Source organism: Globicephala melas, chromosome 4 (genome assembly GCF_963455315.2).
Source record: "Globicephala melas chromosome 4, mGloMel1.2, whole genome shotgun sequence".
In the NCBI taxonomy this organism is placed as follows: domain Eukaryota; kingdom Metazoa; phylum Chordata; class Mammalia; order Artiodactyla; family Delphinidae; genus Globicephala; species Globicephala melas.
This window is the reverse complement of record NC_083317.1, coordinates 83,897,923-83,918,644: the sequence shown is the minus strand read 5'-3', so window position 1 is coordinate 83,918,644 and position 20,722 is coordinate 83,897,923. Positions and strand designations below refer to the sequence as shown.

The 20,722-nt window shown below is 42.2% G+C and overlaps 1 protein-coding gene across 4 annotated transcripts in view; it reads right to left on the bottom strand.

The window, feature by feature from the left end:
- DCUN1D1 (defective in cullin neddylation 1 domain containing 1) overlaps positions 1–1,499 on the bottom strand; it is a 30,942-nt gene extending 29,443 nt beyond the window's left edge. The window contains exon 1 of one of the 4 annotated variants that reach the window (XM_030862685.3): positions 1,316–1,499. In XM_030862685.3, the coding sequence (XP_030718545.1) occupies positions 1,316–1,318 (3 nt within the window). In that variant the 5' untranslated portion in view covers positions 1,319–1,499. Of the gene's footprint in view, positions 1–39; positions 60–374; positions 596–1,069; positions 1,197–1,315 lie in introns of those variants that run through there. The other 3 variants (XM_060298372.2, XM_030862680.3, XM_030862701.2) reach the window with 3 other exon arrangements.
- Positions 1,500–20,722: the final 19,223 nt, after the last annotated feature.

The window sequence follows — 20,722 nt, the reverse complement described above, 5'->3', positions numbered from 1 at the left end:
TTCTTACAAATACAAATGGTAAACTTTCATGGAACTTACCACAGAACCTAAGTTCTTGAGTATATGGCAAACTAAACCACATATCCATACGCGCGACACCAGAATTCTGCCAAGTTGGAGGCTGAGACTAGGTAAGTGTCATTCAGCAGAAATAAGACCAGCTAAAAACAAGACACCGGGGCATTCCCTTAACAGACACACACATACACCCTCCTCAAAGAGGCCTTTATGCTCCCCATGAGCAAAAAGAGAAGAACATCATTTTTACTGTCTATTCATACAGTAACCTGCATGGAATTCAACTCATGCTCAGATTATAATACTAAACATAGCTTCTGAAAAACAGAATGTCCAAGAATCAGGTACATAATTACCAAAATGTAAACAGATAACTTGAATACCACGTCTTCAAGCTTGTAAGACATTTTCCAAACAAAAAAGGAAGAGGGGACTAACTTGACAAACTGTTTTTTAAACATCACGAATGGTTTTTAACTGGCATAATAAGCAATTACTCCTCCCACCCCAAGGAAATAAAACATGTGCCCAAAAGGTAGCAAGTCTGTTTCTCCTAATTTTATGAAATGAGAACAGGTTGCACTTCCGTACTCCCCCCTCCCCCCACGTCCCCCAAGCTCAGCGGTCTCCCATGTTCTCAGTAGAGAGGTAAATATAACCTCCACCAACTGGCCAGTGAAACTCCCATTTTCCAGGACTACGGGGCGCATCGAGAGGTGATGGAGAAAGGAACAGGGCTGTTACCCCGCCCCAAGCAAAACTGCCTGGAGACTTGAGGGGTGTTGGAGCCGGAGCGGAGGAGGGAGGGGAGAGCTGGGAAAGTCTTTCCTTCTCCCCGGCGGAGCGGAGGGGGAAGCCCCGGCTCCGGGCGGGGGGAGGCTCCTCACCCGGAACCCCGGACCCCGGTCCCCGGCCAGACACAATGGAGCAGGCGTGGGGGCCGGGCAGAGACGGAGCCGTTGCCCCATCCCCTCCCCCGCCCCAACGCCTCCCCTAACCACGCCGGGCCCAGCAAGGGGCACCCGGGGCCGCTCCCCGCGCCCCAAACTACCCGGGGCTCCCGACTAGGCCCGGCTCCGCTCCGCCTCCTCGGCTCTCACGTAGCAGCGGCGCCCGGGCGGGAAGGGGCGAAGGAGGAAGGGAGAGGCGGGGAGGAGAGCCCCGCCGGGGAGCTGGACGGAGGCCGCGGGCCGAAGCTCGGGGCGGCAGGGTCGCCGCGGGGCGGAGGACGGCCGGGGCGGGGGTGCGCGGCTGCGCCGGCCCCCAGCCGGCGGGGCGGGCGGCCGCAGTGCCTCACCATGTTGGTGTCCTCCAGGCCTCTCCCCTCCTCCTCCGGCTCCGCAGCGAATGGACGGCGGCGGCGGCGGCGGCTCCTCTCACGGGCTCGCCGGGCTCCCGCTCATGCGCAGTGCGGGGCGGCCCCAGCGCGGCCCGAAGAGGCAGCCCCGGGCCTCCGGGAGGCGGAGGGACTGGGGCGGGCGGCGGGCGCCCCGCGCGGGGCTTCCCCTGGGCGCGAGGGTCCCCCCGGGCGGGGGGCGCGGGGGGACCAGGGGGCGACGCACACGCTGCGCGCGCCGACATCCTCCCGCCGCGCCCGGCGGGTAGGGGGCCGGGCGACACCACCTCCGCTTCCTACGCGCTCCTTCCGCCGTCCGATGGCCAGGGTCGTGTCTACACTGTCTCGAGGAGGGGAAGAGCTGTGGCTGATAACTTATGCAGCTGGGGGCGACTGGAAGGGCTAGGACTGCGGCGCTAGATCCGTCCCAAACCACCCCTCCCCATAAATATCCAAAAAAAAAACCGGAAGAAAACAGTAAAAACACCTGCACCCCCAAGTGTTTTCTTCTCCCAGTCCAGTGTCTGGACTGCGTCGGGTCCCCCACGTGAACATGCCAGAGGAGACCTTAGTCTAGCCATGTGGGAGCTGGAATGCCCTTTGGAATGGCCCAGACTCTAACCAGACCTGTGTCCACAGGAAGACTGGTGGGATGGCCCTAGGGTTCCAGGCGAGGAAGGCTGAGGATTCAGGGCCCCATTCATGCCACACTGGTGGCAGATATCAGCGCCTACCACTTTCTCTAAATATCCACTTAGTTCAACCTTCCTAGGGTAAAGTTTTGGGAAGTAACGAACATCTTTTTTTACCGAGGGTTGATGTCAGGCTTGTCCTAATTTTGGTTCTAAGTCTGCTAAGGCTGAGGGTACCAGAATTCTCTGCTGGGGGGTCAAGTGGACAAGTATGTGCTGCAGGAAGTAGAAAAGACTCTTTGGAGTGGTCCCTGCCCTTAAGAAATCGACTATCCAATTGAAGAGGTGAGACACTTTCACACACAAAGGAAGGAAATAAGAAAAACAGGTAATGAAGCAAACATCAGAAAATCACATCTAAGACTGAGCTAAAAAATCTGTGTTTCAGAACAGAACCAACCTGAGTGGAAGCGTTATCACCCTCACCTGTTATCACTGTACTCAGCAACATCCTTTTCCCCCCAACCCTGGCATAATCTGCCAGATCAACCCTATAACTTTATGGCTTTGAAATTCTTATCAAAGCAGCAGAACTTCTTTGGCAACTCCTGGGGGCCTCCTAACACTTCCTGGAGCAGCCATGTATCAGGAGCTCCAGGGACTCTACCAAAACAGATCCTGGGCCACCACTAAGCATACATCCATTCTTCTCAAGAACTTTCAGTGTATACATATTAATGTGCCAGTCTCCTTGCTAGGCTCTGGGAAAACAGCTTGGTCAGGACAGGCCAGATCTGCCTTGTGGAGCGAGCCTGAAGCTGGACCACATCCATGGATGTTCTCCAGGAATTCACCTAGCATTTGACCTGAAATATCAACTAACATCTAGGGTCTTAATGAAGAGGATTCACTGTATCTCTTTCCCCATACTGTTATACTTCACTGAGGTAATACCTCATGGGTTTTAAGCTCTTTTTCCTAATTGCCAACTCCAGCGAACAGCACTTAGTTCTCATTCTACTTGACCTATCTCCTGCATTAGAACACTTCTTCCTTAAATTCCCTCTCCATCATTTTCCATGATCCACTTTCTTCTGTGTTTCCTCCTTCCTCTGTGACCACTCTCCCTGGCTGGCTCAGCTCTCTTTGGCTCTTAAATCGTGGGCTTTCCAGAACTATCCCTGAATCTCTTCCTGTATATGAGCTGTGTCATGCTCTCACTCACATTCCCACAATGTCAACTACTACCTGTGTCTTGAGGAGTCCTAAATCTTGACTTCTAAGGTTACTCCACGGGCCTGTCAATCTTGACAAATCCAAAACCTTATCCCCAAACCTGCTTTTCCTCCTGTCTTTTTACCAGATCATCCAAGCCAGAAATCTAAGAGTCATTCACAACTCGTCCTACTTCATCCACCGTAATCTAATCGCTCACCAAACCTCACCAGTTTTACCACCTAAATAACTTTGCATTTGCATTCTATTCTCTATCCCTCAGCCAAGCCTATATTATCTCTCTTCTCATCAACAGCCTCTTAACCAATGTTCTGGCCTCTACTCTTTCCCCACCGCTCCAGAGTTCTCTTTCTATAACACAAATCTGAATTTCATCCTTAAAACTCTCCTTGGGCTCCATAAACGTGAGCCTCTTTGGTGTGGCATACAAGGCTCTCTCCCCATAATCTGTCCACTCACCTTGCTGTTTTCCACCACCTCCCACACAAATACACCTCATATTTCAGTTTTAACAATCCAAGCCTGCCATTTCTCATTCTGCTATCCCTGGAGGACTGGCTAACACTGACTGAGGGCTTTCCATGTACCAGGCACTGTTTTAAACCCATGACACATTCTAACTCACATAATCCTCACTTCAACCTATGAACTATGACCAATGATTATGCCCATTCTACCAAGGGAGAAACTGAAGAATGGAGAGGTTAAATAACATGCCAAATGTTCCTCCGCTGATATGTAGTAGAGCTGGTACTTAAACCCAGATAGTCTGGCTACAGACTCTATTCTCTTAACCACCACACTGTATTTGCTACCAAGACCTCACAGTCAACTCAAAGACCATCTTCTCTGTGATTATCTGCTGACCTCATCACCTGGATTCCAGCTGGTAGGTATGTTTCTCCTTCTGTACTTCTGTGACCGCCTGTATACACTTCTATTACACTTATGACCTATGATAATTATTAGCCGCCATGACTTCCCCTGCCAGGTTGTGCACTGCTCCAGGCCAGAGACCCAGTTGCACACATCTTTGAGTTTTCAGTGTCAAAATGAGTGCCGAGGGACTTCCCTCGTGGTCCAGTGGTTAAGAATCCGCTTTCCGATGCAGGGGATGCGGGTTTGATCCCTGGTCAGGAACTAAGATCCCACATGCCGCGGGGGCAACTAAGCCCACGTGCTGCAACTATTGAGCACGAGGGCCACAACTAGAGAGCCCACGTGCCGCAACAAAGCTCCTGTGTGCCACAACTGAGACCCGATGCAGCCAAAGTAAATAAATAAATAAATATTTTAAAAAATAAGTGCCGAGCATTATATAGGAGATATATATATATATATGCTACGTGGTAATACTTGGATAAATTAAAAGAAAGAAGTTATCTAATTGATGTCTTACCTGCCTTAAGACTGTGCCTATATTTTTTGTTATTGTAATGGAATATCTTTCCTCCTTGGCAGATGTATGTTATACCATATGGTCAGATGGTAAATGTAGTAGCAACGGTACCCATTACTGCATTTCCAAGCTACAGTACTGAATGTGAAGTAGAGAATTATTACTCAATCGTTATTGAGTTAGAGAAACATACTTGTTAAAATTGTCCTGATTTCTTTTTTTTTTTTTTTTTTTTTTGCGGTACGCGGCCCTCTCACTGTTGTGGCCTCCCCCGTTGCGGAGCACAGGCTCCGGATGCGCAGGCTCAGCGGCCATGGCTCACGGGCCCAGCCGCTCTGCGGCATGTGGGATCTTCCCGGACCGGGGCACGACCCCACGTCCCCTGCATCGGCAGGCGGACGCTCAAACACTGCGCCACCAGGGAAGCCCCCTGATTACTTTTTAAATGGAAAAATCCTGAAGATAAAGCATAAATTACAAGATTTAATTAACTAAAGAGTATTCATTAACATGTTCATATCACTTTTTATGTTATGAGGTTTCAAGTATTTGTTAAGAAGCTGAGGTGTCTTTTTTTTGTTTTTTTTTGCGGTACGCGGGCCTCTCACTGTTGTGGCCTCTCCCGTTGCGGAGCACAGGTTCCGGACGCGCAGGCTCAGCAGCCATAGCCTACGGGCGCCGCCGCTCCGTGGCATGTGGGATTTTCCCGGACCGGGAAACGAACCCGTGTCCCCTGCATCGGCAGGCAGACTCTCAACCACTGCGCCACCAGGGAAGCCCTGAGGTTTCTTAAGTAGAGAATTTGTAAAGATTTTCTGCAGTAACAATCTCAATATAACAAGAAAAATAAGATGGAAACATCTAGCTGAAATCCACTATCATTCTCCCTTTCCCCCACAAGATAGATATCTGTATCTATATATAGATATGGAAAAAGATATCGATATATAGATACACATATGTATATATACACACACACATATGTGTGTGTGTATATATAGAGAGAGAAAACGCATACACAGTCACTGTATACTTATAGATACATAGACAAATATACAGTATTTGTACATAATATAATTTTTCTAGGTAAAACATGCAACTATTTGAAAATAATTGTTGCCTCAGATATTTAAAATTCATGTTAAGATATATTTGCTGATAAAATTGTTACAAGTCTGTTTAAAGAAACATGTAAAACCAAGGATTCCATACTTTTAAAATCTATCTTTCAGCAAAAAGAAAGAGCATAAGTAATCTGAAAAGACAGATTGCTAACATTTCTGGTAGTTCATCTAGCTAAAATTAAGCTTGCAGGGTAACTATGTAGACATAGTTACAGTTCAAAGGCACTAGTCTGGGACACACAGCCACCACCCTCCCACACTTAACTTGGGTGGACTCAGTTTTGCCCAACATTTACATAAACGTGCTTATTGAATTCAAGCTTGCCTATTTATAAATATGTAAGAGTAAATGAGACTGACCAATGCAACCTATTTTAGTTAGAGCAAAACATGACATTTAGATTTTATCAGTCCAGAATTATAACTTTTTAAAGGTACAGCAGACAGGATTAGGCCTCAAGGACAGGGATGTCTAATGTGAGAACCATGGTCCCAAATTCACACCAAACTCACCGGAGTAGGGGAAGAGGTGGAAGGCTTTGGGCGCTCCTGTCCCTGATAAGTGTTACCAGTGAAGCCAAAGAAATGACTGCCTGAGACTCTTTCCCCAACATTCGGAACCATTTGTAAAGGAATCCTTAATCAGGACAAGGGAATAAACTTCAAGGAGTGTCCCTAGGAAACTGGACACCATTGTCCTCTTCACACAAAAGAGCCAATAAAAGCAGTATTCCAGTGGGTCACCTTCTAAATAGGAAAATGGGAATATTCACCTCAAGGTACATGTGAATCTGTTGATTTTAGCTGCTCCACACTCATGGTAGAGGAACGGAATTTGCTGTAGCAGCTGAGACTGGAGGGCCAGCAACGGGAAACCATCTGAGACCATCACTGATGATGTCACAATGCCCTACTGTCCCAGGAGGTCCATCTTGGACCTCCCTGCCTGGCTCAGCTTGGTCCTTCCTACATGATACTGTGGCTCAGCCCAGGTATCTGTCTAGAACAGTTCTGCTCAGTTGCAAGGAGTGAATTCATTGAAATCATAATGACTGAAACAGTTCTACAGGTAGCAAGCTAGATGATCAACTAGAATCCCAGGCGTTTGTTCCTAGGTACTTTTGCTGTCCTCATCATTTTCCACTGTTGATGACACAGGAAAAGCTGGTACTGAATCAAAACCTTGCTTTTCTGTCTTTATTCAGTGGATAGCTAATAAGGCATGCAGATTTCTCTGGGACTCGGTACTCTCAAAATGAAGAGACTGGGCTGAACTGTAATAAGTTTCTATCAACCCCTAAGTTTGTTTGATTCCTTTCTGGTAGACTATTATGAGCTGTCCTCGAATATCAGGAAAGCAGAGCTTGTCTCATTTATTCACTCATTCATTCATTGTGCAGAGTATGAAGCGCCTAAGCTAGCACCGCACTGACAAATACGATGCAAGCCACAAACGTGAGGCACATATGACATTTAAGCTTTTCTAGTATTGAAATTTTTAAAAGTAAAAAGAAACAGGCTTCACCTGTTTTGTTTTTAGTATTTTATTTAATCCAAGATAGCCAAGATATCAGCATTTCAACATGTACTCAATATAAAATATTATTGAGATATTTTACTTTTTTTTTCATAGGTAAGTCTTTGAAATCTGATGTGTATGTTACACTTAAAGTCATCTTAATTTGGACTAGTTACATTTCAAGTGCTCAATTGCACATATGGTGAACGGCTACTATATTGGTCAGCACTGGCTTAGGCAGTGGCTGGCCTGCAGTGGATGCCCAACAAATGGGAGTAATAAGTACTCTTACTTCTGGGAAATAGATGAAAACCAAAGTAAACCTGGAATATCAATATATAACCAATAGTAGCACAAAAATATTTAGCATTTGGGAAGCTAACACAGTTCAATTGGAGGAAAACAATTAGCAGGAAGGCAATAAGAATTATTATTATTATTTTTTGGCCATGCCACGCGGCATGCAGGATCTTAGTTCCCGGACCAGAGATCAAACCCACACCCCCTGCATTGGAAGCACAGAGTCTTAACCACTGGACCGCCAGGGAAGTCCCAAGAATTATTCTTTAAATATGCATCTATATCTGGGATAAATGTTTTCAGTGTGTATAGCAAACTAGGAAAATCACCTATACGCATTAATAAATGTCTACCAAGCACCAATAATCTGCCTGACCCTGAACATGTCATCCTATTAAATGTAATTTCTGCATTTTTCAATCAAAAGTAGACATTAAACACTGAAATGCACTTCACAAGCACTTTAGAGTTCTGAGGTGTTTTCCTCAGGGCTACACACTAAGTAAATGCCATTTTTTTCTATTTCTTTCAAGATATGTCACTCTTTTCAAAGAAATTATTTGGGATTGGAGACAAGAGAAGGGTTTGGTGAAAGAGAGAGTTTCTGTGCAAATATTGTAAAACTAAAAAAGTTAATATTAAGGTCGGTTTAGCCCTACAGCACTGTGAAAGAGAAAAAACAATTTAAAAATGTTAATGTGAGATTATCATTTTGAAAATAAATATACAGAAAGAGGAAGTCAATGAAGGAATCTAAAGACAAAACCCAAATGGGTTAATCTGTTGTGGGAGACCTGGAAACACCCTTCAGGACATTTGGGAAAGGAGATGACAGGGCAAAGTTCTTTTAGATGAAATGTGACCTGGCCACCCTTAATTGACCGCAAGTGAAAGAAAGGAAAATGTGGCTACAGATCACCACTTTGAAACAAAATAATGAATTTTAGAGAACTTGAAGAGGTCCCTTGATTTTGTTGGTAGTCTGACCTGGAAGAAGGGTGTGGGGATTAACGGTTGAGTGGAGGGGAAGCAAGCATGAAGGTCTAGGGTCAGGCCTGACGGGTGAGCTCTAGGGAGGTGTTGGTGGCAGCATAATTTGCAGATCAGGTCTGGCTGGAAAGAACAGCCAGAGGGAGGGTTAGGAGAGAGGAAGGGATTATTTTCATTCCTGATCGATAGGATACAGTGCTACAGAGTAACAACATAGCTGTGAGATGTGTAAGAGAACACCTGGCTCAGGCTGGGCGGATGTGACAGGGCCACATACCTTGGGTGAAGTGTATGGCTCAGAGCCCAGGCTCTTTAGTCCACTTCCCCCAGAGCCAGATGTTTCATGTGTTTGGTTGATCTTGTGGCTGAGAAGTGCCTAAGATTTGATTCCAGTCTTTCAGATGGATGATTTCTCAAAAGAAATAATGAATAATATTGTCAGATATGAAGGTACTGCAGTTGGAATATTTTCTTTACATTGTATGAAGTTCAGATCCCTTTTTTTTTTACATTTGTATTTCTCTTATTTAACTTACAAACTGAGGAGTGGCATCAACTTTAAACATTTGAAATAGGCCTGTTTCATGAAAATTTCAAGGGGTTACATGAAAAAGTCACAGACTAAGACAACTGTGTTCTAGTCTATCTCCATATGACTGGGCAAATTATACCTGTCTCCTCGGAGCCACAATTCCTCAGAATGGCAAATTTGGATTAGATAAATTATTGGTTCCCTTCCAACTTCAAATCTGAGCTTTGCTCAAAATTCTAGGAAGTATAATTGTTCCCATTCAGTCATTTATTTCAACATTCATTGAACACCTACGTGTCAGCCACAGTGTGAAATACTAAGAATATAAAGAAAGAACCAAACAGACCCGGCATCACTGCCCACCCACCCCAGGAACTTAGGATCAGGCAATGTGGAAGCTATGAGAGTTGAAGAAAGGGTCTTTGGGAAGGTTCTACAAGTCCTGCATCTAGGAAACCCAACAGGACTATGGGCACAAGGCTGTGTGTAGCAGGAGGGCGTGGGCTTCGAGTTACTAGGATCTTTGCTTGAACAAGAGTCTACTGCTTATTTTGGTGGTGATGTTGGCATATATCTTAATATGATCCCCAGTTCCTTTATCTCCAAAATACCTACCTCAGAGTATTGTGTGAAAAGTCAATTAGACAAGAAAAGACCACAAATAAATGTTGGTGAGGATGTGGAAAAAAGGGAACACTTCTACACTGTTGATGGGACTATAAATTGGTACAGCCATGGTAGAAAACAGTATGGAGGTTCCTCAAAAAACTAAACATAAAACTACCACATGATACAGCAATTCCACTCCTGGGTATATAGCGAAAGAAAAAAAGCACATTAATTCCAAAAGATACATGCACCCCAATGTTCACAGCAGTGTTATTTACAATAGCCAAGATATGGAAGCAACCTAAGTGTCCATCAGCAGATGAATGGATAAAGAAGATGCAAGAGTCTGTATATACACACACACGCACATGCACACGATGGAATACTACTCAGCCATAACAAAGAATGAAATTTTGCATTTGCAACGACATGGGTAGACCTGGAGGGTATTATGCTTAGTGAAATAAGTCAGACAGAGAAAGACAAATACTGTATGTTATCACTTATATGTGGAATCTAAAAAATAAAACAAATGGGGCTTCCCTGGTGGCGCAGTGGTTGGGAGTCTGCCTGCCGATGCAGGGGACACGGGTTCGTGCCCCGGTCCGGGAAGATCCCACATGCTGCAGAGCGGCTGGGCGCGTGAGCCATGGCCGCTGGGCCTGCGCGTCCGGAGTCTGTGCTCCGCGGCGGGAGAGGCCGCAGCAGTGAGAGGCCTGCATACCGCACAAAAAACCAAAACCAAAAACAAATAAAACATATAAAACAAATGAATGAATATAACAAAATAGAAACAGACTCACAGATGCAGAGAACAAACTAGTGGTTACCAGTGGGGAGAGGGAAGAGGGGGAGGGGCAATATAGGGGCAGGGGATTAAGAGGTACAAACTACTATGTATAAAATAAATAAGCTACAAGGATATAGCACAGGGAATATAGCCAATATAGCCAATATTTTATAATAATTTAAATGGAGTATAATCTATAAAAACTTTGAATCACTATGTTGTACACCTGAGACTAATATAATATTATAAATCAACTATACCTCAACTATGGCAAGAACATGAAGGGCTTCAATATAAACCACTTGTTTCACCACTTGCCTGCCTGGCAGGCACATGTCCACTTGTAAGCTTTGGGATGCCTCTTCTCTCTGGCAACAGCCAGGGACATAGGTCTTATAGCAAGAGAACACAGAAAAGAAAGAATGGGAGAAAGGATACTAGTAAAAAATCATTTACTAGCTCATGCAATTTTATGTGTAATAATGCTTATCAATGAGAAGGAGAAAAATCATCTGCAAGAATATACATTATTTTTTTGCTACCAAGTTTCTTTTATAGGAGCCTTGAATGATATAATTTTATTAATTAGAGCTATTACCCCAACTACTGTTTGGAAAGGTAGCAATAAGGATCACAGACCATTTTCAATATGTAAAGAAGTCTAACAGAAATGGTTTAGCTAAAGAAAAGCTTTCTACTGCTAAAAAGATTGAAATTCTTTCCTTTTAGCTGGGACTGTTTTAGTTCGGGGTAGTAATACATGTTACTCCAAGCTCATTGTGAACTGCATGTGTTCTTTCATTACTTAAAAAAAAGTGGAGGGACCTCCCTGGAGGCCCAGTGGTTAAGACGCTGTGCTCCCAATGCTGGGGGCCCGGGTTCGATCCCTAGTCCGGGAACTCGATCCCATATGCATGCTGCAACTAAGAGTTCGCATGTCACGACTAAGGAGCTAGCAAGCTACAATTAAGGAGCCGGTGAGCTGCAACTAAGGAGTCAGCGAGCCTCAACTAAGGAGACCACCTGCTGCAACTAAGGAGCCCATGAGCTGCAACTAAGGAACCAGCGAGCCACAACTAAGGAGCCCACATGCCGCAACTAAGGAGCCCACCTGCTGCAACTAAGACCCGACGCAACCAAATAATAAATAAATAAATAATTTTTTTTTAAGTGGAGAAATTACTTGATAATTTCTTAACAAATACATGTGGTTATTTGTTTAGGAGAAAATTGTTTTAATACCAAAAGTCCTTGTTGATAGAAATAATTAAGGAGAATCTAAAAGGGTAAAGAGCTTGGGAACCACTAAACTAGATAGTAATCGATATTAGAATAGATATTGTAAACTGACCTTTCAAAATATTAAAAATTTACTCCCTTCTCATTGATGGGATCATTGTGTATAGTATGAATCTAAAATCAAATAATAGTGGCATCAGATTTTCTATTTAGTAACAGTGACTTGAATGATTACAGTGATGTAATTCAATGAATTAAGGGGAACAATGGCAACAAAGAGGGAATACAAGAAAAGGAATGTCAGTAGTTTCTGAGGGTGTACGAGGTTTATACTACCAATTTCAATTTTAATTCAAAACAATTCAAATCAAAAGAAAAATGAATCATTTTCTCCTTACTTGAAAAACTGCAGAAAATTAAGATTTTATTTTGAAATTTTACATTTGTTTTGCTGGAAGATTTTTGATTTGGACTTTTTGTGTGTGTTAGTTATATACTCTATTGATTAATTCAACCCAATGCCAAGGAAGGCAGGAATTGAAATGCTGGCAGATGTTACTGCTTCTAATAGACATAGTATATAAGAGAAGAGCCAACCGGTTTCCATGTTGTGGTTTCAATTAGAGCTCAGAATGAATAAACTCACCCGAGAGAATTCAGGATTTCACTGGCCCTGAGGAAACTCATAAGATGAATCATTTCTGTTTTATTCCCAAATAAACATAGATTTTAAAGTTCAGGCAGGAGTCAAGTTTCTCACTAACCAAGCTGCTTTGTCAACATCTCCCTTCCAGGTAGATGACTCTACTGAGACCCAACCATAGGGGTCTGGTAGAGGTCCAGGAGGAAAGTGCAAGCAGGCTGTCCAGGGGTAAAGGTGGAGAGGGTTCCAAATGGTGTGATGGATCATTGAGGCTCCAGTCATATTTAGTGTTTTGATATCACAATAGAAGGAAGACTAAATAAGGTGTAATAATTTTTCACTCTAAATGTTCTCAAATATATACAAAGTACACCAAATGGTATAATTAACTCCCATATACCCATCACCCAACTTCTACAATTTCATCTCAAGGGCAGCCTTCTCTCATCCATACCCAACTCATTCCCATGGCCTGCATCATTTTGATGCAAATCTCAGATGTTATTAAAACATTTCATTCGTATTTCAGTATCTCTTCTTTAGGAAAAAAAAAAACCCCACAATACCAGGAACTCATCTAAAAAATTAACTATAATTCCTTAATATCTTCAAGTATCCGTTTTGTGTCTACATTTCCCTGGAGTGTCTACACATTTCTTAAGAGCATAAACTTTACTTAGAAAGTTAATTAACTCAGGTTTATGTTCTTGATTTCCTAGTAAATTATAAACTCCTCGAGCAGAGGGCCTGTGTTTTGTTTATGCCTGCTTTTGAGCGCTTTGCTGATACTTATGCCCAGATTTCAAAGTAAAGGTAATTAATTAAATGCATAATAAAAGAGCTTTTTATGACTTTCCATGTAACTACATTCACAAATCAGAAAAAAATCCTCACAGTACCTGTTCGGATTTTTGGTACAGGAAGTAGGGACAATATAGATCCTCAATTTCTTGAATTAAATTGAAATGAAAATGTCATGTATAACATGGGCAGTCGCAAACCTGAAACATCTGGCTACTAAAAATCTCTTGATAGCTATCACAATATCTGACAACCTGAGAAACTGAGTCTCTAGAGAGAATCTGTCAGTTTTTGCATACTGTCCACGGTCACCAAATAAAAGTAAGAGAATATCCCTGATAGGAGAAAGATGCATTCTATGAATTTTAATACAAAAATGGAAGGTTTGTCTTGGATTAAATCAAGGTAAATAGTTTTGAATATCTATGCATGAGGGATTTTCCTTTTTGTATCATCTCCCCACCTGTTTCTCTCTCTCACTTCCACCCCAATACTAGTTCTTTTTTAGAGTGGACAAATAAAATATATGGGTTTATAGGAAAAAGAAAAATGAGGGATGTATATCCTTAAGCATATGATCCTAATAGGAAAAAAGAAAGCTTTGTAAATCAAAGTAAGTGCTGCTTCATTTTATAATAGCAAAAACTTAAAATAATCTGAATGTCTAAGATTAGGAAAATGGATATATAAATTATATTCTGTTCAATTACCAGGAATAACTAAGAAATAATTATGATGTTTTTAAAATTAGGATTATAGGGCTTCCTGGTGGCGCAGTAGTTGAGAGTCCGCCTGCCGATGCAGGGGACACGGGTTTGTGCACCGGTCCGGGAAGATCCCACATGCCACAGAGCAGCTGGGCCCGTGAGCCATGGCTGCTGAGCCTGCGCGTCTGGAGCCTGTGCTCCGCAACAGGAGAGGCCACAACAGTGAGAGACCCGCGTACCGCAAAAATAATAATAATAATAAAATAAAATAAAATTAGTATTATGAAGACCATGTAGCAACATGGAAAATGCTTACGATGTGTTAGGTAAAAACAATCAGGATTGAAATTTTATGAACATTATGATTTTAACTATGTGAAAAGTGTACCTGTAACTAGAAGACTGAAAGGAAATACAATAAAGTAATAATAGTGGTTATGTAAGTGTGGTGGAATTATGCATGATTTTAAAAATATTATATGTCTGGCCTTTAGAATATGCTAAATAAATAACAATTTCTTTTGTTTTTCTGTTCCCTCTACCTAACGTTTTTAAAAATTGTATGATTGTAAACTAAAAAATTTTAAAGCTAAAAATGGTATTAAATTTAAATATATTTTCTTTGTTTTAAAGTGTGTATCCAGCTTAGGGACTTCCCTGGTAGTCCAGTGGGTAAGACTTCGCACTCCCAATGCAGGGGGCCTGGGTTCAATCCCTGGTTGGGGAACTAGATCCCGCATGTGGGCCGCGACTAAAGAGTTCACACGCTACCACTAAGAGTCCGCATGCCACAGCTAAGAAGCCCGTATGCCGCAACTAAAGATCCCACATGCTGCAGCGAAGATCCCGGGTGCTGCAACTAAGACCTGGTGCAGCCAAAATAAATAAATAAATAGATAAGTAAATAAATATTAAAAAATTAAAAAAGTGTGTATCCGGCTTATATATATAATATTTTATATTTTTAGTTATTTATATATAAAATAGTGAAAGAATAAGATTAACTTTTTAAAAATGGTGAAATAAAACATAATTATTTTATTTCTTTTATTAAATTTTAATTTTTACTTAAATATTAAATACTATAAAGTATTTAATAACACAATACCTAGCAGGGATCCTTACACATTTAGGCCCTTGACATATATTGGCTGAACAGATTTGAAAACACTCATTTATTGTTCATTCATTCAACAAATATTTGTTGATGATCTACTTCCCAATGAAATGAGTTTTTTTTTTTTTTTTTTGGCCAATGCGGGATCTTAGTTCCTGACCAGGGATAGAACCCATGTCCCTTGCAGTGGAAGCTAGGAGTCTTAACCACTGGACCGCCAGGGAAGTCCCTGAAATTAGTATTTTTGCTGACTTAGAAAAGAGTCAAATTATTTTTTAAATTATGAAATATGCATGAGTGCAAAAAATATAAGTGCACAGCTTAATAAATTATTGTAAAATGAATCCCCACCAAGGTTAAGAAACAGAACATCAGCAGAACACCTGCAGACCTGATCCCAACCCCTACCTGCACACCAGTGGTCACCAGGACAGAGGGGGATGTGCCAGGACACTTGGGAAGCTCCAGGGCCTGGACATTTGCTTTCTGTAAAATTTGCAAAAGTAAACATTTTCCCACCTTTGGTTAAGACCTCTGTGTACTTTCATAGCTAATTTTGTATTCATAATTTCACATTTTTTTTCTTAGAGTCGCCCCAAATGGTATAATCTTCAGGACCCACAAAATCTGAATCTGCCCCTAGAACCACTATCCTGACTATTAGGTATTGTTTGCTTCCAGGTGGATTACACAATGTAAAACTGTCCGTTTCCCAATTTAGAATGTTCCAAATAGTTCCATGAGCACTAGCCCTTGGCTGCTCAGAGCTACTTAAAGGGAAGAATTGACTGGCCTTGCACAGGATAATGGTACGTGGTTTCAGCTGGGGTTTCACAGCTGTGGACCCCCAGAGCTGGGGATAGACCTCGGCTTGGCTCTCTCTTCTTTCTGAGACAGACATAAGTCTCAGTGATGCACAGAGAGGGAGAAGGCCAGCCTATCACCTCCCGGACTAGGACTAGTTTCTCCAAGGTAGAGTTACTAACAGAAGCCTAGCTTGTTAGGCACACAGAATATTTACAAACCTGAATAGTTTGCCACCATTTAAAAATCAAGAGATTTCACGTGAAAAGTTGGCTTTCTGACTTCTTTTAAGCGGCTGGAAGATGTACCCACATTCCCGCACAGCCTGGCTCTGACTGGGTGGAGCTGAGAAGCAGCTGTTTTCTGAGGCCAAAGCTCCTCCCTGAACCCATCACTTCACTCACAGGTGTCATCTGGCTATTTGGTCCCTTTGGGCATTTGTATTGGCATCTTAACCATTACCTTGTATTAATACAAAATGCTTTCTTCAGTGATCTTTAAAAATTAAATGTAAAGATAACAAGGAACAGGGACTTCCCTGGCAGTCCGTTGATTAAGACTGTCCACACTTCCAATGCAGGGGGCGCAGATTCGATCCCTGGTCGGGGAACTCAGATCCCACATGATGCACGGTGCAGACAAAAAAAAAAAAAAAAAAGATAAAAAGGAACAAATTCCCCCAAAATACTCCATGATGACTTTCTTGCTAATGTTTCCTGAACCCTTTACAATGGTGCTAGCAAGATACCACCTCAAATGGAGTTAAACTGTCTAAATGTACACAAGACGAATAAAATTAGAAACATGCAAAGGTTCATCTCAAATGAAATAATTTCCTCATCAGAAACAGTTAAGAAGCAGCTAAGCATAACTTTAGATCTGTAGTTGTTGAATTTTAGGATGTATCAAATCTTACCTGGAGACCTTGTTAAAACAGATTGCTGGGTTGCATCCCCAGAGTTTCTGATTCAGTAGGTGTAGGGTGGGGCTGAGACTGCATTTCTAAGAGGTTCTCAGCTATTGCTCATCCTGCTAGCCCTGGAGCACTTTCTGAGAGCCACAGAGGCATGCTACTCAGTGTGGTCCCCAGCCTAGACGCCTGGGAGCTTGTTAGGAAGGAGAATCTCGGGCCCTCTCTTGACCAATGGAATCAGGATATGCAGGTGGCTTGTAGGAACTTTACATTTTGAGTTGCAGTGAACTAACTTGTCGTTTCCAAACCTTCCTGGGGCCTTTGTTAACTATGCAGAATGCCAGGCCTTTCCCTTAGAAATTTATTTAGAAATCTTTTTTCTTTTTTTTTTTTTGGCTTCACAGCAGCATGTGGGAACATAGTTCCCTGACCAGGGGTCAAAACTATGCCCCCTGCATTGGAAGCGCAGAGACTTAACTGTTGGACCTCCAGGGAAGTCCCTCAGAAACCTATTTTTGTCAAGCGCTCCAAGTGATTCTTATTATCAGGAAGGCTTAGGGAGAATAGGCTAATGGTGGTATTAATAAAACTAAAGAAAGAATATATTTTTAAAAACAAGGATCAGCAAATGAAAATTTTAAAAATAGAAATTCCAGGGGAGAAAATTGGTAGCTTGTCTTCAACCATTTGGGGCTCTGTAGCCCCAAACGGTATGCGTTCTTTTTGTGGAGAGAGATGAATCAAATTGTCAGATCTTTTACCACACACCAAACTGCTTTTATCTGGGTCCCTGCTCATCAAGAAGTCTCATTATTATAAGTTGGTTTCCAAGTTTTTTTGTTTTTTTTTTTAAATCACAAGGGACAGAAGTTGTTGTGACTCACATGGTCCATATGAGTGTCGCCCAACAGAACTTTCCATTACTGTGGAAATGCTCTATTTCCTTTTTCCTAAAATTAATTAATTAACTAATTAATTAATTTTTGACTGCATTGGGTCTTCGTTGCTGTGTGTGGGCTTTCTCTAGTTGCAGCGAGTGGAGGCTACTCTTCGTTGTGGTGCGCGGGCTTCTCATTGCTGGCTTCTCTTGTTGGGAAGCATGGGCTCTAGACATGTGGGCTTCAGTAGTTGTGACATATGGGTTCAGTAGTTGTGGCTCACGGGCTCTAGAGCACAGGCTCAGTAGTTGTGGCGCACGGGCTTAGTTGCTCCGCAGCATGTGGGATCTTCTTGGATCAGGGCTCAAACCCATGTCCCCTGCATTGGCAGGCAGATTCTTAACCACTGCACCACCAGGGAAGTCCCCCAAGTGTTTTTCATACCAGGAGAAACACACCAGTCAAATCAATGTAAGTATTCTGATTTGTGACAGGTACATTTCTCACTGTGAATCAAGAAATCATCATTAAGGCATTGATATATTTTTCTGTGGGTTCTATTAGTGTCTCTAAGAGATCAAACCACTTTTGTTTTAATAACAAAATCAAATTTCTGTGCACATGTATATGATGTTCTGTTGGAGGAAGGAGCAAATACTTTTGCCCATAAAATTTTCTTACATGTGGATCCCACTGTGTAGTTTTAATGTTTTTCATACATCTCTTTAAGCAGGTCAGATTTTTTTTTGAAAGGAGAATTACATTAGCAAATAATAAAAGTGTACAAAATATACAAGAATAAACATCTAAAAAAGCAAAGAGTTGATAAGGAAATTGTCTTTTTAATTCTTTCAGTGTTTATAAATGAAATACTGGCCTTGGTGAGTCCTATCTTTTCCCTTAATCTGTCTTCACAATTCTCCAGGAGGAGGGTAAAATTTTACACTTCTGCTTAGAAGAACTAAACTATCACTGAATCTACCTATGAAGTACATTTTCCCAAATATCAGATGTTTCCAAAGTCCTTTCAAGGAATATAAATCTCTGAGAATTGTGGACCTCATCACCTCCATCTATCATCCAATTTCTGGGAAGTTAACACATTCCCAGGGATTTTCATCTGGGAAATTAACAAATTCCTTGTCGATGTTGAAACACGGTATTTCTATTGAGGTTTCAGTGGATAATCTTATTCGAGAAATCAGGCCATCAGAGGATCGGTTTGTTTGGAGGATAGTTTAATGTTAACCCCCATTCTGAATAGAACAGTTTTTATTTCCAAGGTTCCAGTTACACCTTAAGTTGCACTGAGTTTTTAAAGGCGACTGATCTGGCCAGTAGCATGATTGTGATCCTCTGGTCAAGCCAGTGTTGGGGCCCTGGTACCATTAAGTTCTCTGGGTGGAGATCTGAAAGAGTGAGAGGATACTCAGCCAAGGAGGGAAGGCTTTCAGAAAATGGGTAAGAGTGTAACTGAGCAGGACCCTATGGGGCCTTCCCAGGACAGACCCCTCCCCCATATTCTCTGCTTTAGCTCCTCTCTGGAGTAAGTAGATAATTGTATCTGATGCACATTTCCCGAGTTATTTTACAGATGTGAAAGTCCCCACCAAATGGAACATGTTAAGTACTTGATGATCATGAGCACATGGTCCCCAGGCCTACTGGAGCCTGAGGATTGATAATGTCAACCCCTGTGGCACCACACTGTTGCCTCACCATCAGCCAATCAGAGAACTGTGCACGAGCTGATCACTTGCCCTGAGACACACCCCCACCCCCCCCCACTCCTTTAAAAACGCTTTGCTGAAAACTTTCAGGGAGTTTGGGGCCTTAGAGCATGAGCCACCCATTCTCCTTATATTGGCAACTTTACAATAAATGCTGCGCTTTCCTTCAACTCAACCTGGTATCAGTAGATTGGCTTTACTACAAATGGGCAAGCAGACCCCAGTTTGGTGCGGTAACAAGAGGAGAACATAAATTGTGGATGAATAAAATTGCCTCTTTCACACCCCCCCCATCCCCCTACCCCTGCCCCGGCCTGGCTACTTCAGGAGACAGCATTATATAGTTAGAAAGCAGAGAATTTTGGAATGAAAAGTCTTGGTTTCAGTTTTGGTGCCAGTAACTATGCAAAGTATGATCGTTTTGAAGTTTCTTATAATTTCAGTTCCTTCAAATTTCTATGAGGATAGCAGTGTTGATACCTCTCTTGGTGATAAAATGTCAGTACACCCTAAAATGCTTTATAAAGGTGAGTTGTTACTGTGGGCACAGTAACAATACCTTCAAATACTGGTGGTTTTAGCTTAATTTTTTTCAGTTTTAACTTATTTTCATCACTTGTTCTTTATGATCCAGATATTTTAAAATGCAATGAAAATTAACTTTCCATGATATGTCAGGGACTGGAAGTAAAAAAATTTTCAAACTGCAAATGAGTTACACAAATGAAAATATCAAATGGAGGTCCAGTTATCAAAATGAAAGCACTCAACATATTAAAAGTTCACAATTATTTGTTTAGAGCACATAAAAAAGTCAGCTTGCTAACCAACGGTTGTGATTTTTAGAGAACTACTGCAGAGGTTTGAAGAAAATAGATTTATTAGTTAACTTATAAAGAGATTAAAGAGCTTGAAACAAGTATTGAAAAGAAATTTGTGGGCTTCCCTGATGGCATAGTGGTTAAGAATCTGCCTGCCAAGGCAGGGGACACAGGCTTGAGCCCTGGTCCGGGAAGATCCCACATGCTGCAGAGCAACTAAGCCCGCGAACCACAAATACTGAAGCCCGCATGCCTAGAGTCCGTGCTCTGCAACAAGAGAAGTCACCGCAATGAGAAGCCTGCGCACCGCAACGAAGAGTAGCCCCCACTTGCCACAACTAGAGAGAGCACGTGCACAGCAACGAAGACCCAACTCAGCCAAAAATAAATAAATTAATAAGTTAATAAAAAAATAAATTAGAATGGTGTTAGGCTTTAAATATACCAATTTGGGTAATCAAATTATTCATTTTTTAATAAGAAATGACACGGCAGAAATGCTGGTCCAACAGTCTTGTCTTTACTGTTCCTTGTCTTTACTGTTCCTTTAAAGAGAGAAACAGAATGCAAGGAATCAGAAAGCA